Source organism: Hippopotamus amphibius, chromosome 2, assembly GCF_030028045.1.
Source record: "Hippopotamus amphibius kiboko isolate mHipAmp2 chromosome 2, mHipAmp2.hap2, whole genome shotgun sequence".
NCBI lineage: Eukaryota > Metazoa > Chordata > Mammalia > Artiodactyla > Hippopotamidae > Hippopotamus > Hippopotamus amphibius.
The window spans coordinates 101,957,587-101,972,333 of record NC_080187.1 but is presented as its reverse complement, the minus strand read 5'-3'; the positions used below and the strand labels follow the sequence as shown (position 1 = coordinate 101,972,333).

The window sequence follows — 14,747 nt, the reverse complement described above, 5'->3', positions numbered from 1 at the left end:
TTCAGGCTGTTTTGGATGCAGAGCCCCGAAGCAGCAGCTCTGACGGGAATCAGGGAAGTAGTCTGTGGGGAGCAGAGCACAGTGTGTGCAGGTCAAGCTGGGTCAGCGAGTCAGGCAGGTTATCTTCCAGCCAGCAGTCATGCAAGGGAAATGGAGTCCTGGGGTCTGAGATGTCAAGCCAAAATATGAAAGAGGTGGGGACAGGAAGCAAGAGGTCGGCAACAAGAGGTTAGGAGGCTTATGGTTTCTGCCTGGGACCAGCAGAAAAGCTGGGGTCCAAAGGTTTGGGATTCCTTCTAAGCCTTTAAGAGGACCTGGCACCACCAGAAAGGGTCTTTTGACATTATTTGGCCCCTGACTGTGTTTCTCTCCTACCTCACATGTTCCTTTAATATTAACTGTCACAACATCAAACAGCTCTAGTTCTTGGAACATGTTATGCCACTTCATGCTTAGCTTATATTATTTTCTCTTCCTAAAAATATGCTTCTACTTCTTTGCCTACCTGCGGAACTCTTCTTCTTCAAAACCAAGCTATGGGGGCTTCCCTGGTGGCACAGTGGTTAAGAATCTGCCTGCCAATGCAGGGGACACAGGTTTGATTCCTGGTCTGGGAAGATCCCACATGCCATGGAGCAACTAAGCCCATGCACCACAACTACTGAGCCTGCGCTCTAGACCCCGCGAGCCACAACTACTGAGCCCAAGTGCCACAACTACTGAAGCTTGCACGCCTAGAGCCTGTGCTCCTCAACAAGAGAAGCCACCGCAATGAGAAGCCTGTGCACTGCAATGAAGAGTAACCTCCGCTCACCACTATAGAAAGCCCATGTGCAGCAATGAAGATCCAACACAGCCAAAAAATAAATAAGCTAAAAAAAACAAAAACAAAAACCAAGCTATGACATTACCTACTTTGATCCCCCAAATCCCTTAGAATATTATCATTGCACTTAATATGCTGCATGGTAATTGATTAAAAATAGAGGTCATTCACCTCATGCTGGCACACAGTAGGCCTGCAATATGTGTCTGATAAGTGAGTAAAAGGACGTATCCTAATATGGGTCTAGCTCATCTTTCTTTGGCTAGGCTGCTGACACAGTAGTGCAATCCCCTGCCTCATTTCTTTCTAGAGCCTTAAGAGTACTGCCTCACTCAGAGGAATGTTAATAGCAGAGATCTCTGATTGATCACTGGGGGCCAGGACCACCCCAGGGTGACCTCACATCCTCCTTGGATCTCCACAGCACCTTGTCCGGTGCTAAAGCTCAGTTCTGCAAGGTGAGAGAAATATCAGGGTAAGAGATGCTACAGGCAATGCCAACCACACATCCTATTCCAGCCCTTCAGAGGACAACTTGAAGAAACAGAGATGCATGTAACCAGCTCTAGGATGCGCGTCCTTAGCCTGGGGTAGGGTGGGGTGGGGGGACGATGGGCTCCCAGGGATTCATGCACTGGTGTGCGGGTGGGCATTTTTCTGGGGAGACAGTTCATAGCTTTCATCAGTTCTGCGAAGAGGTCCATGACTATTAAATATTCTAGAAATGTGCCTTCCCCCAGGCAGCTCTAATCTGAGAATCAGCTGCTGACTCCAGATCACAGAGGCCCTGGTCATAGTCAAGGCAGATCCCAGAAGGGACTCAAGTTCCCCCAGAGCACGCTATTCACAGGCTCCATCGCAAGAAAAGCCTTTCTGAAGACAAATGTGCACAATTTAAGGAAGTTTCATGATCTGTGTCTTGCACAAGTTCAAATGCAACGAAAGAGAGGGAGTTAGGCTTAGGATACCTCTACACTGACCTTTATGGGCCTTAGCACAACAAATCCTCAAAAAAATAAAAAGGCGAATCTCCAGGGTCTCATTCCTGATGAACAGTCATGTTTGACTTGTTCTATCAGGATTGAGCTCAGGAAATACTAATAAACAGACAAATCCTGTGCAATGGCTTTTTACATTTGACCTTTCCTTTTTTTCTGGCATAGGAGCCTGTGGCTTTAGAAGACAGCAGAAAAAAGGTTTTTGATATTCAAGAGGCAAGAAATGTACTCACACATACACACACACAAAGAGAAAGCGAATCTAAAACTGCACTAAACTCTGGGGAACTGAGAGTCACTTTTCACCCACATCCTGTCAGGGTAGAAAAGCACAGGAAAAGGATTCTACTAAAATGTGTATGTTTTGTTTTTCCTTTTTTAAAGAAAAACATGAATCACTCATATGCACCCAGATATCTGAATAGCTCAGCTGGATATGTTTTTGTTTGCTGGGTTCCCACTCTTCTTTCCATGACTTCTGAAAAGATAGTTAAAAAAAAAATCCTTACATTGAATCTTTAAGTTTCAATTGTTAAGAGTACATGTCCCCAAACAGGTGTGGGCGCTGCAACGGACTTGCTATGTGATGCTGGACAGGTTTCTCAAGCTTTTTAAAGACCTAATCCTTCACCAATTAAAATGGGAGTATGAATGGTACTGGCTTCAAATGGTGGCTGAGATAATTAAATAAAATAATGTATTAAAAAATCTTAGGCTCTTAAGTGAAGTAAGTCAGACAGAGAAAGACAAATATCATATGATATCACCTATAAGTGGAATCTAAAAAAAATGATACGAATGAACTTATTTACAAAACAGAAGCAGACTCACAGACACAGAAAACAAACTTATGGTTCCCAAAGGGGAAAGGGGGGGAGAGGGATAAGTTAGGAGTTTGGGATTAACATATACACACTACTATATATAAACTAGGTAAATAACAAGGACCTACTATATAGCACAGGAAACTATGCTTAATGTCTTCTAATAACCTATAATGGAAAAGAATCTGAAAAAGAATATATATATATCTGAATCACTTTGCTGTACACTTGAAACTAACACATCATTGTAAATTAGCTATACCTCAAAAAAGACAAGAAAAAAAAATCTTAGGTTAGCTTGGTAAACTCGAAGCTTTCAATGAATGGCAGGTAAAGAAGAGACGCTGTGGAGTCAGTCCTCCACCGATGAAACAATTCCAAGGACACACCTTCGCGTGTGATCATAGATGTTCTAACGTGTAGAAAGAAAAAACCCAGCAACAGTGGGACTGCGTTTCTTGGTGAGAATTCCACACTTCGTACATTACATTAGACTGCCTTCTTTACCTTCAGGTGATCTCGAGTCTGGCAGTGAAGGGACCCTCTCTCCCCTGCAACAAGATGGGTCGTCTGACCAGGTCCACAGAAGGCCCAAGAACCCAAGGCACACCCCATATTTCCCAGGGAACAACCCCATGAGTCCTATCCTCTCCTCCAGAAAGCCCTGGTCGGGCCTGGACCCAACCCCGCACCAGCGCGCCTTTGGCCCATCTCCAACATGCCCAGCTCAGCTGAGAACCTGCGTGCTTCTCCCAAGTTCACCGGCGCCAGGAAATCACATTCCTGAGAATCTGTTAATCAAATAATCATTATCCTTCAGAACCCAGCAGAGCTGCATTCTCATCTATTTCTCCAAAAGGGCTTTTACCTACTTTCTGTGAATTTACCACATCAGAAAAATTTATCCTGGACTTTGGTTTTACTTTTGTTTGTTTTTGAATGCATATCCGGCTGGGGGAACTTCGGGCTGAGAACTCCTCCTTTTGACAGTTGCTCCTACTGACCATCTGGCTACTTTGCATGGAATGGGCTTTGCTCTGTCAAGCCTCATTCCTGAGTGCCTCTTATTCAGATCAATAAAACAGTTGCAGCAAATGGGCCCACCCCGTGGTTCTGCATCCACAGTGGATTTCCAGGGATCCACTTACGAATCCCACCAAGTACATTTTCTCTAAGCTTCTCTCCCCTGTTGGAATCTTACTTCGCCTAAGTTTTATAAATGGCTTTTCTCACTAATCACTGTGTTAAACCGAAACTTCTTTTCCCTGCACTTTAACTACCTTTCCCACAGGAGAGGATGAAAAGAAAAGAAAAAAAAAGATTGTTTCATTTCATCAAAGAAAGCTGACTTAGCTTATAAGTAAAATCAGTGGACTCCAGACAATTCCCTAATCATCCACCAGTTTCTTCAACAACAGGGGGGCATGGATCAGCACCAGGACTGGGAATGATAGCAGTTGTTGGACATTCTTACAAAGGTACCTTACCACAGACGACTTTTCAAAGGCATTCACAGCCATTACTTCCTTACCCGGCAGTCTCTCTGAAGCGTCTTCATGAGCGCATTGTATGTTTCTGTATCAAAATACAACCCTTCGTGCATGTCTTGCAGGAAATCTAAGTCCTTAAATGTGGGGTTGGATTTCTCTCTCTCTTTGCGGGATGCTCTTCGCTTATAGGTTGAGCCTTTCAAGTCATAGGTAAAGTGCATCCTCATGGCGCGTGGTAAGACGTTGTTCATCACCACAATCCGGATGTTGATGCCCCCTGATTGCATGCAATACAGTCCGTAAAATTTGGGCAAAAGAGTCCTTGGGTTCTGGTTTAAATTCTAAAAAAGAGAAAAAGGAAAAAAAAAATGTTTAAAATCTACTTCTACAAAATAACACTCCACTATGATGTGTTTGCATCTAAAATGAGAATTAAAAATGCAATGTGATTATTTTTGCTAATGGCCATTGTTAACATGCTGCCGTTCCTAATTTAGGTTTTAAGTCGGCTTACGGGAAGAGCAACTTTTTCGTGCAGAACTCAGGGCATAAAAAGGGGCTGACTTGAAAATGGACTGAAGGTCCCAAATTAGCTCCAGCTAAAAACAGGCAACGACGTGATTAGTGCCAAGTGTGATTATTCTCTAAGGCAGCTCGAGAGAAAATTAATTGCTGGGGTACAAGAGACGAACATTTAATATTTTAACAGCTCCAGAGAAATTGTCTTCCAAAATGGCCAGACCACTTCACAACCACACTTCGTAAGATTACATATTTCCCACCACTCCTGCTGAATATTATCCAGCTTTACAACCTCTGTAAGCATGGCTGGTGAAAAACGAAAACTTGTTTTCAATTTAATTTAATTTCAATATGAAAACCACGGATAACTAGAGAAATTGAATATTTTTATGTATTTTTAGCCACCTCAGAGATCACTGTATGTTACCCTCCTTTGCTCATTTTTCTTTAGGTTTTTGTCATTGTGGGAGTTCTTGATATAGTCTGGATATTTATTATTTTCCTATTCTATTTGGGGTAAATATTTTCTTCCAGTATGTTGTCTTTCTTGTTATGAAAATAAGGAATACACGGCTATTTTTGTTTCACTTTAAAAGTAGGCGAAAAGTAAACAAAAGTTTACAAAAAGGCATTTATATAATGAAAAGTGTGCTATTCCCGATCCTTCACCCAATTCCCAACTTTTGTGGAAAGCACTGTTTCCACTTTCTATCATTTTAGAAATATTCTGTATGCTTATGTTAGATTTGCCTTTTCATGTAGGCACATTTATGTGCTTGTTTTTTGTGCTTTTTTTGCTTCTTATTTAGCAAAGCTTCTTATACCCCAAGGTTATAAATTTCTTCTCTCTTCTTACAAATTTTTAATAGTTTTGGTGATTACATTTGTCTTTTTATTCCATATAGAATTTTTTTCTTCCAGATTCACGGAGATGTAATTGACATATAGCACTGTATAAGTTTGCAGAGAGCACTGATTTGACTTACATATGTCATGAAATGAGTATCACAAGTTTAGTGAACATCCATCATCTCATACAGATACAAAATCAAAGAAATAGAAAAAAAACTTTTTCGTTGTGAACAGAATGCTTAGGATTTACTCTCTTAACAACTTTCATGGGTAACATGCAGCAGTATTAATTATATTTACCACACGGTATCCCTAGTACTTATTTACCTTGTAACTGGAAGTTTGTACCTTTTGACTATCTTTCTTTAATTTCCCCTTCCCCTACCTCCCGCCTCTGGTAACCACAAATCTGATCTCCTTTTCTATGAGCTCGTTTGTGTTTGAAGTATAATTGGCCTACATCTCTCTGCTAGTTCCCATGACGCAACATAGTGATTTGATATTTCCGTACACTTCAAACTGATCACAATAAGTCTAGTTAAGCTCTGTCACCATAAAGATATTACATAATTACTGACTATATTCCCCACACTGTACATTTCATACCCATGGCTCATTTATTTTGCAGCTGGAAGTTTGTACCTCTTAATCTCCCTCACCTGTCTCTTTCCTCCCCCCACCCCTCTCCCCTCTGGCAACCACCTCTTTGTTCTCTGTGTCTATGACTCTGTTTTTGATTTGTTGTTGGGTCATTCGTTTTGTTTTTCAGATTCCACACATAAGTGAAATCAAACAGTATTTGTCTTTCTCCATAGGACTTATTTCACTTCACATAATACCCTCTAGGTCTATCCATGTTGTCACAAACGGCAAGATTTCATTGTTTTTTATGGTCGAGTAATATTTCACAGTGTATGTATACCACTTCTTGTTTTTCCATTCATTTATTGATGGGCACTTGAGTTGCTTCCACGTCTTGGCTTTTGTAAAACAATAGTGCAGTGAACACAGGGGTGCATATATCTTTTCAAATTAGTGTTTTTGTTTCCTTTGGATAAATCCCAGAAGGGGTATTCCTGGATCATACAGTAGTTCTATTTTTCTCTACATCCTTGCCAACACTTACTATTTGTTGTCTTTTTGATAATACCCCTTCTAAAGGATGTGAGGTGAAAGCTCACCGCGGTTTTGATTTGCACCTCTCTGATGATATTGTCTTTTCCCATGCCATCTGTATATCTTCTTTGGAAAAATGTCTATTCAGATCCTCTGCCCAATTTATTTTTATTTTGTATTTTTATTTTGTATTGAAGTATAGTTGATTTCCAATGTTGTGTTAGTTTCTGGTGTACAGCAAAGTGGTTCCACTTTTATACACAAACACACTTTTTCAGATTCTTTTCTCATTATAGGTTATTAGAAGATATTCAATAGTTCCCTATGCTATACAGTAGGATCTTGTTGTTTATCTATTCTATGTAAAGTAGCGTGTGTCTGTTAATCCCAAGCCCCTAATTTATCCCTCCACCCCCTCTCCCCTTTGGCTAACCATAAGTTTGTTTTCTATGACTGTGAGCCTATTTGTGTTTTGTAAAAAAGTTCATTTGTATCATTTTTTTAGATTCCACCTATAAGTGATATCATATGATATTTCTTTCTCTGACTTACTTCACTTAGTAGGATAATCTCTAGGTCCACCCATGTTGCTGCAAATGGCATTATTTTTCGTTCTTTTTTAGGGCTGAGTAATATCCCGTTAGGTATATATGTACAAAATTCTTTATCCATTCATCTGTCAAGGGACACAGGTTGCTTCCATGTCTTAGCTATTGTAAATAGTGCTGCTATGAACACTGGGGTGCATCTTTTCAAATGAGAGTTTTCTCCAGATATACGCCCAAGAGTGGGATTGCAGAATCATATAGTAGTTCTATCTTTAGTTTTTAAAGGAATCTCCGTACTGTTCTCCATAGTGGCTACACCAGTTCATATTCCCATCAAGAGTATAGGAAGGTTCTTTCTTCGGCATACCCTCTCTAGCATTTATTATTTACAGACTTTTTAATGATGGCCATCTGACTGGTGTGAGGTGATACCTCACTGCAATAGTTTTGATTTGCATTTCTCTAATAATTAGCAATATTGAGTATCTTTTCATGTGCCTGTTTCTGACCATTTTTAAACATTTTTTAATTGGGTTATTATTTATTTTTCATGTTGAGTTGTATGAATTCTTTGTATATTTTGATATAAACCCCTTATCATATATATCGTTTCCAAATATCTTTTCCCACTCAGTAGGTGACCTTTTTGTTTTATTGATAGTTTCCTACATTGTGCAAAAGTGTTTTAGCTTGCTGTAGTCTTATTTGTTTATTTTTGCTTTTGTTTTCCTTGCCTGGAAGTAATTTTTTGTGTGTGAAAGATGTGAAATAGGGGATTTTATTTTTTTCCCAAATGGATAACCATTTATTGAACAGTCTGTCCTTTTTCAATTGAACATAAATCCCTCCTATATCATACAATAAATTGTCAAATACACATGGGTCTATTTCTGGAAACTTTATTTGAATCCATTGATTTTTTGCTAGAACTGTACTAATGCCACATCTTTAATATTACTCTACAGATTTACATAGTTTGGGTGTATGTTACAGCAGGCCCACCTTTTTTCTTTTTTGCTTAAAATGCTTTGTCCATTCCTGCAACCGTTGCCTTCCACTGTTTGCTTTTTTAAATGTTCTTAAAATAATATTTATTTTCACTTTCAAATGAACCAGCTTTGTCAAGTTCAGGGAAAAAATTCTATTGGAAGTTTTGATTGGAATCAGACTGGTTTTATAGGTTGATAAGGGGGGAATTAAAATGTTTACAATTCGGAGTACAGGAATGATGCACATTTCTTCATTATTTCAGAACTTTATGTCCTTCAATAACGTTTTGTAGTTTCCTTCACATTGGTCTTGTTCACTTGTTTTTGTTTTTATATATATATTTAATTTTTTTTTTTTTTTAATTTATCGGCTGCATTGGGTCTTCGTTGCTGCTCATGGGCTTTCTGTAGTTGCAGAGAGCAGGGGCTACTTTCTCTTTTCTTTCTTTTTTTTTTTTTTTGGCTGTGTTGGGTCTTTTGTTGCTGTGCGCCAGCTTTCTTTAGTTGCGGTGAAGGGGGCGGGGGGCGGGGGGGGCTACTCTTCGTTGTGGTGCGCGGGCTCCTCATTGCCGTGGCTTCTCTTATTGTGGAGCACGGGCTCTAGGCGCGTGAGCTTCAGTTAGTTGCAGCACATATGGGCTCAATAGCTGTGGCTCACAGGCTCTAAAGCACAGGCGCAATAGCTGTGGCGCATGGGCTTAGTTGCTCCACGGCATGTGGGAATCTTCCTGGAGCAGGGATCGAACCCATGTGCCCTGCATTGGCAGGCAGATTCTTAACCACTGAACCACCTAGGAAGCCCCAGGGGCTACTTACTCTTCATTGCAGTGTGCGGGCTTCTTATTGTGGTGGCTTCTCTTGTTGCTGAGCACGGGCTCTAGGTGTGCAGGCTTCCTAGTTGCAGCGCATGGGCTCAATAGTTGTGGCTCGCAGGCTCTAGAGTGCAGGCTCAGTAGTTATGGTGCACGGGCTTAATTGCTCCACAGCACATGGGATCTTCCCGGACCAGGAATCGAACCCATGTCCCCTGCATTGGCAGGCAGATTCTTAACCACTGCGCCACCAGGGAAGCCTGTTCACTTGTTTTTATAGACTTCAGTATTTGAGTTCTTATTACCAAAATTCTTTTTGGATTATTGTTCATACGTTACACTTACTATAACCTGCTTTCCCAATCAGAATTATAGTATGTCTTCATTTATTTATATCTTTATTTTTCTCTAATAATAATCATTACAAATTACTGTCATCATGAATGGGATTCTTTTCCCCTTATATATATAGTTTTTTCCTCCAACTTTATATGATCTACATAATGGAAAATAACGGATTTTGTAGATGTATCATATATCCTGCAAATCTACAGGATTCTCATTACCTCTAGAAACTACTGACTTATTTTCTTGTAATTCTGCTCATTTTCAATTGTATCATTTGTGTATCATTTGCAGAACACAGTGTTTATATTTTTTTCTTTTTTGTACTCAAAAAGTTATCGCTAGAAATTTTAGCAAATATGTCAGAAAGGACCATTGATGGAGGGCATCATTACTTTTTTTTCTATTACTTCCAGTGAAAGAGCTTTTGTTCTACTCCATGAGACATTATATGAACTCTTTGAAACTGGTAAATGATTACTATGCATGTGTTCATTTATTTACTTATTATGTTAAAAACTTCCATGCCAATTTTAAGAATTTTAATTAAGAGAAGATACTGAACTTTGAGTGCCTTAATTTCTCCTCAATATCTATATGGATAACCACATAATGTTCACATTTTTTCTTGTTAATGGGATGAATTACATTGTTTGTTATACTAGCTTAAAAATAATTGGGGTAAAATTACTTGTTCAGAAAATTTTAAAATTTTATTTAATTTTAATTAATTTAAATTTAATAGCCACATACAGCTAATGGCTACCACACTAGACAATGTAGTTCTACAAAAAGAGACTAGTCTATCTAAGCGTAGAAATATAGAAGTTTAAGATTTACTTGGCAGATTAGCAGAGTGCTGTGTCAGTTTGATTGCAATTTTAAATTATTTAAAAATGTGTATATGACTAGAGTACATTTGAAAGGTTATATACCAAATATTAGTAATATGTATCTCTGAGAAAATAAATGTAGCATAGTTGCATTTTTTTTCTTTTCCGTATTTCCTATTTTCTCTATTATACAGTAGACAATTTGTGCTAAAAAAAACTTCCCAGCTTCGTTCAGGATCAAAACCTTTTAAATTCTATATATGCTGCCCACTAAGATTTTTGTTTAGATGTTTTATTTCTATATTTATATGTGGGACTAATTTACAGCATTTAATGTTGTCTTTAGCAGATTTTGGAATTAAATAATATTTTTATATACTAATGAGCTGTGTGGCATATCTCATCAATTCTGTTTTGAAACAAAGATGGCAGTTATCACCACTTATAGCAAATGAATGGCAGAACTGGGGCTTCTGAAATCCAAATTTCTTCCTGTAGCCATTCCAATCACAAAAAATTAATAACTGCTAGGCAAGTACAAAAAACCAGAAGTATGAAAATGATAAAACTACTGAGGAAAAGTGTTAATTTCTTAAAAATCTGGTCTAAATGTCTAGCAAGAACTTCCTAGGTGGCGCAGTGGTAAAGAATCCGCCTGCCAGTGCCAGGGGACACGGGTTCGAGCCCTGCTCTTGGAAGATCCCACATGCCACAGAGCAACTAAGCCCGTGTGCCACAACTACTGAGCCCATGTGCCACAACTACTGAAGCCCACGTGCCTAGAGCCTGTGCTCCGCAACAAGAGAAGCCACTACAATGAGGAGCCTGAGCACCACAGTGAAGAGTAGCCCCCCTCGCAGCAACTAGAGAAAGCCCGTGTGCAGCAACGAAGACCCAACGCAGCCAATAAATAAATTAAATAAATAAATAAATTTATTAAAAAAAATAATAAATGTCTAGCAAATCCACCTGGACTAGGTTATTATTTTTTTGTCTCTAAAACATCACATGGAAGGCGATTTTCACGTTATATTTAACCTACGCAATCCTAAATTCTGAAGTGTAGTGGTTAAGAATAGCTAATACTGAGTGTGAGCCAGTATATGGTGCAGGGGTTAAAAATGCAGCCTCTGGAACTCTACTGCTTGTGTTCAAACCCCAGTGCTACAGGCCACTAGCTAAACAACCCTTGGCAAGTGATTCCATTTATCTCTGTCTCAACGACTTCATCTATAAAATGGCACTGACCTAAGTATCCAAGGTGCTGTGAGGATTAGGTGAGTTACTGCATGCAAAGCACTTGCAGCTGTGTGACAGCACACAGCTCAGCCCTCAACGCATGTTAACTACTCATATAAGTACCATGTACCATAGCAAAGAGCTCTGCAATTATTGCTTTCTTTATCCTACGCCCTGGATCCTTTCTCTATTACAACCACCGCGGAAGACAGGTGTTTCCCAGCCTGCAAAGACTGAGGAGACTGAGGCACGGGGTTCACCTTACTTCCACAGTTAGCTGATGGCTGAGTGGGATGTGAGCCCAGGACTGAGGCAGTCAACAGCTATGCTCTACTGTTCAGTTCTACCGACTTTTAAAAATCTATTCAAAGGATGTCATAGTATACTCTAAAGGCAAAATAAAACTCACCAAAGAGAAAGAAACACACCAAAGAGTCACTGGAGAAAAAGTATTAAAAAAAAATGTGGAGGAAAGTAATCAAACCTTCAGTAGAAGCTTTAATTATGTGCAGTTACTTACCATGTAATAGCCTGGAAGTAGCTTCTGGAGGAACTCTGCTTCTTTGTGCTGAACTGTTTTGATGATAAATTCATCACCGCTGGTCACAAAAAACAGGGATCCACTGGCTCCAGGGTTAGACAGCTCTATTAGAGGTTCACTGCATATGGAATACTGCCAGAGCAAACGAAGGGTAAAAATACAGTTAATGTGTACGATACACTCAAAGCAGAACATCACAGCGTTACATGTCTTGGCCATGTTAAAATAGGAAGCCCTCTGCTAGAGCTGTAAAAGGAGAGGCCAGGTATGCTAAGAAGGCTCTTTTGAGATTTCTAAAAATTTACTTGATCCATTTACCTTAATAATTCTATGATGGGAAACAACATGCCCTCATCCTCCCCCAGGATGACAGCATCACAAATCACCATATTTGTCCAATGAGATAACTCAAACAGTGGTGCTAAGGTGCTCTGTTTCTAGCAAGTGCCCATAAAATAACAATGGGAGGTGTGATCTCTACTGTATTTTTCACTTGATACCAACACCTATTCTCTTCTCACTATTGACTCTCCCAAGGCGGGTCATCCACTCACGGTTTCAACAAAGAGATGACGCTAACATCTGCATCTCCAGCCCAGATCTCTCTCTAGGGATCCAGACCTGTATGCCTAACTTTTAAACAGACATTTCTACTTGGTTATACCATAAACATTTCACATGTAACAAGTTCAAAAGCAAGGTCATCTCAGGCCTGTGGTGAGCCCATGTGGTGCCTTTATAGTAATGCAAAAGAGGGAACTCTTTCCTGGCAGATGCAGCTCTGGTCCACACACAGGCTGGTGAACAGATGAAGGGATGGATTCCAGTCTTCACTCCTTCACCTTAGCCAGGTATTCTTGGGCAGTGCACATCCTGCACAACTATACATGGTGACTCTAGATCATCTGCCCCCTCCTCCTTCCTATCGAGGCCTTTTCCCCCTATCTTAGGTAACAGAAGAATCATTCACTTTGTTCCCCAAACCAGAAACTTGGGCAGCATCCTTGATGCTTCACCTTCCACATCCAGACTACTGATAATATCTGCCCCCTTCGTAGCATCTTTTTCCAATACACAAAGTTCAGTGGTTTTATCATTTCATGCCTTGATTATTATGGTAAGCTACACCTCTTCTCAACTATCCATTCTTGACCCCTCCTGTGCATTCTCCACCATGAAACCAGAGATCTTTCTAAACTGCAGAGCCTTCCACACCTTCACACCTTTCAATGGGTTCCACTGTTTACAAAGCAGATAATATCCAAGTTTCTTAACAGAGCGTTCAAGGCCAAGAATGATGGAGTCCTGCTCTCCAGCCTTCTCTCTCATCACTTCCCTCCTTAAACTCTACCTCTAATGACAGAAAATTATTTCTCACTTTCTTAAGTGTGCCACGCACCCTTGGCGTTTGCATTTTCCTCTATGGGAAACAACCTCTATGATACCTTTACCGGGCTGAATACCACTAAATAAAACTTACTTAAAAAAAAACAAAACTTATTTTCTTGAGAAAAGAAACTAGACTAGCATTATACTACAACAGACTATCTTTGGTAGAATGAATAGTCTCATATACTTGACATATCAGTTTTATCATTCACCTGGCTTGCTGATTCTTCATGAAAACCCTTAGGATGATTTGGTTAATATCACATATGATTCTAATTCTATGCCAGAAATGCATCATTCATGTGTTCAGTCAACATTTAAAAAGTATCTACTGAGCATCTATCTGTACCATCCCAGGCAGCTTATATCCTAGCAGGAGGAAGCAGTCAACAAACAAGTAAATAACACACATCAAATGTGCTAAGTGCTACTGAGAAAACCGAAGCATGGAAAAGGGTGCAGGGAGTACCTGCAATGAGTGAGGACTGGGTGGTCACTAAAAGCCTTATTGGGAAGGTGGCTTTGGGCAGAGGCCTGGGGCTATCTGGGGAAAGGGTATTCCAGGCAGAGGGAAGGGCAAATGCTAAGGTCTTGAGACCTGGAGAGTTCAAGGACAGCAAGGAGGCCACGGCTGAAGCAGTGAGCAGGGAGGAGAGCTAAAAGGGAAGAAGCCAGAAGGGTCAGGTGGGCCTGACACATAGGGAGCCATAGGCCATGGTAAGGACTTTGGCATTTTCTCCAGGGGAGCTGAAAGCCATTGGAGGGTCTGGAACAGAGGACCGCCCCATCTGCTGTGCTGAGAGCCCACAGTAGGTGGACAAAAAGAAGATGGAGTAAGGAGGCTGTTACAGTGACTTTGGCCTCCAGTGTCTGCTGGACAGCTCTTGCTATGGAAAACTCTCCCTGGTTCTGCGAGTCCAGATCAACAGCTTTCTGGCACTGGATGTTCTCATCACAGAAGTTACCACTAAATACCTTAATTGCCTATTTACTTATTTCAAGTCCCCATTAGATTGTAAAACTCTGTGAGGACAGAAACTAAGACTATCTTATACTCTGATTTAGTTCAGGGCCTGTGCCTTGTACACAGAAGAAACTCAATAGATTTCTGTCAAATAAATGACTGAAATTTACCAACAACTAAGTGCTCTAAGTCTCAGGAAGACGTGCCAAAAACCAGCAGAACAATCAATTTTGGGTTAATGAGCTGAGTATTTATCAGCTAATAATCCCTATTATTAACTAGAGAAACATTGGGGGCAGAGAGAAAGATACGGAAGCTAACGTGTGAGATCAGACCAGCCCTGGTGAGAGGCAAAAGCAGGATTTAAGGAACCATATTTTAAGGATGGAGGCATCTGTAAACAAGGGCTGAACACCCTTCAAAGTATTTTATCTGGGCTTGTGAACATTTACATCCTCA

At 40.2% G+C, this 14,747-nt stretch overlaps 1 protein-coding gene across 1 annotated transcript in view; it reads right to left on the bottom strand.

Annotated features, from left to right (window-relative positions):
• PIP5K1B (phosphatidylinositol-4-phosphate 5-kinase type 1 beta) overlaps positions 1-14,747 on the bottom strand; it is a 301,759-nt gene that overhangs the window by 111,336 nt on the left and 175,676 nt on the right. Inside the window, exons 6-7 of the mRNA XM_057722227.1 lie at positions 11,915-12,067; positions 4,180-4,479 (exon numbers count right to left, since the gene is read on the bottom strand). Of these exons, the coding sequence (XP_057578210.1) occupies positions 4,180-4,479; positions 11,915-12,067 (453 nt within the window). The remainder of the gene's footprint in view (positions 1-4,179; positions 4,480-11,914; positions 12,068-14,747) is intronic.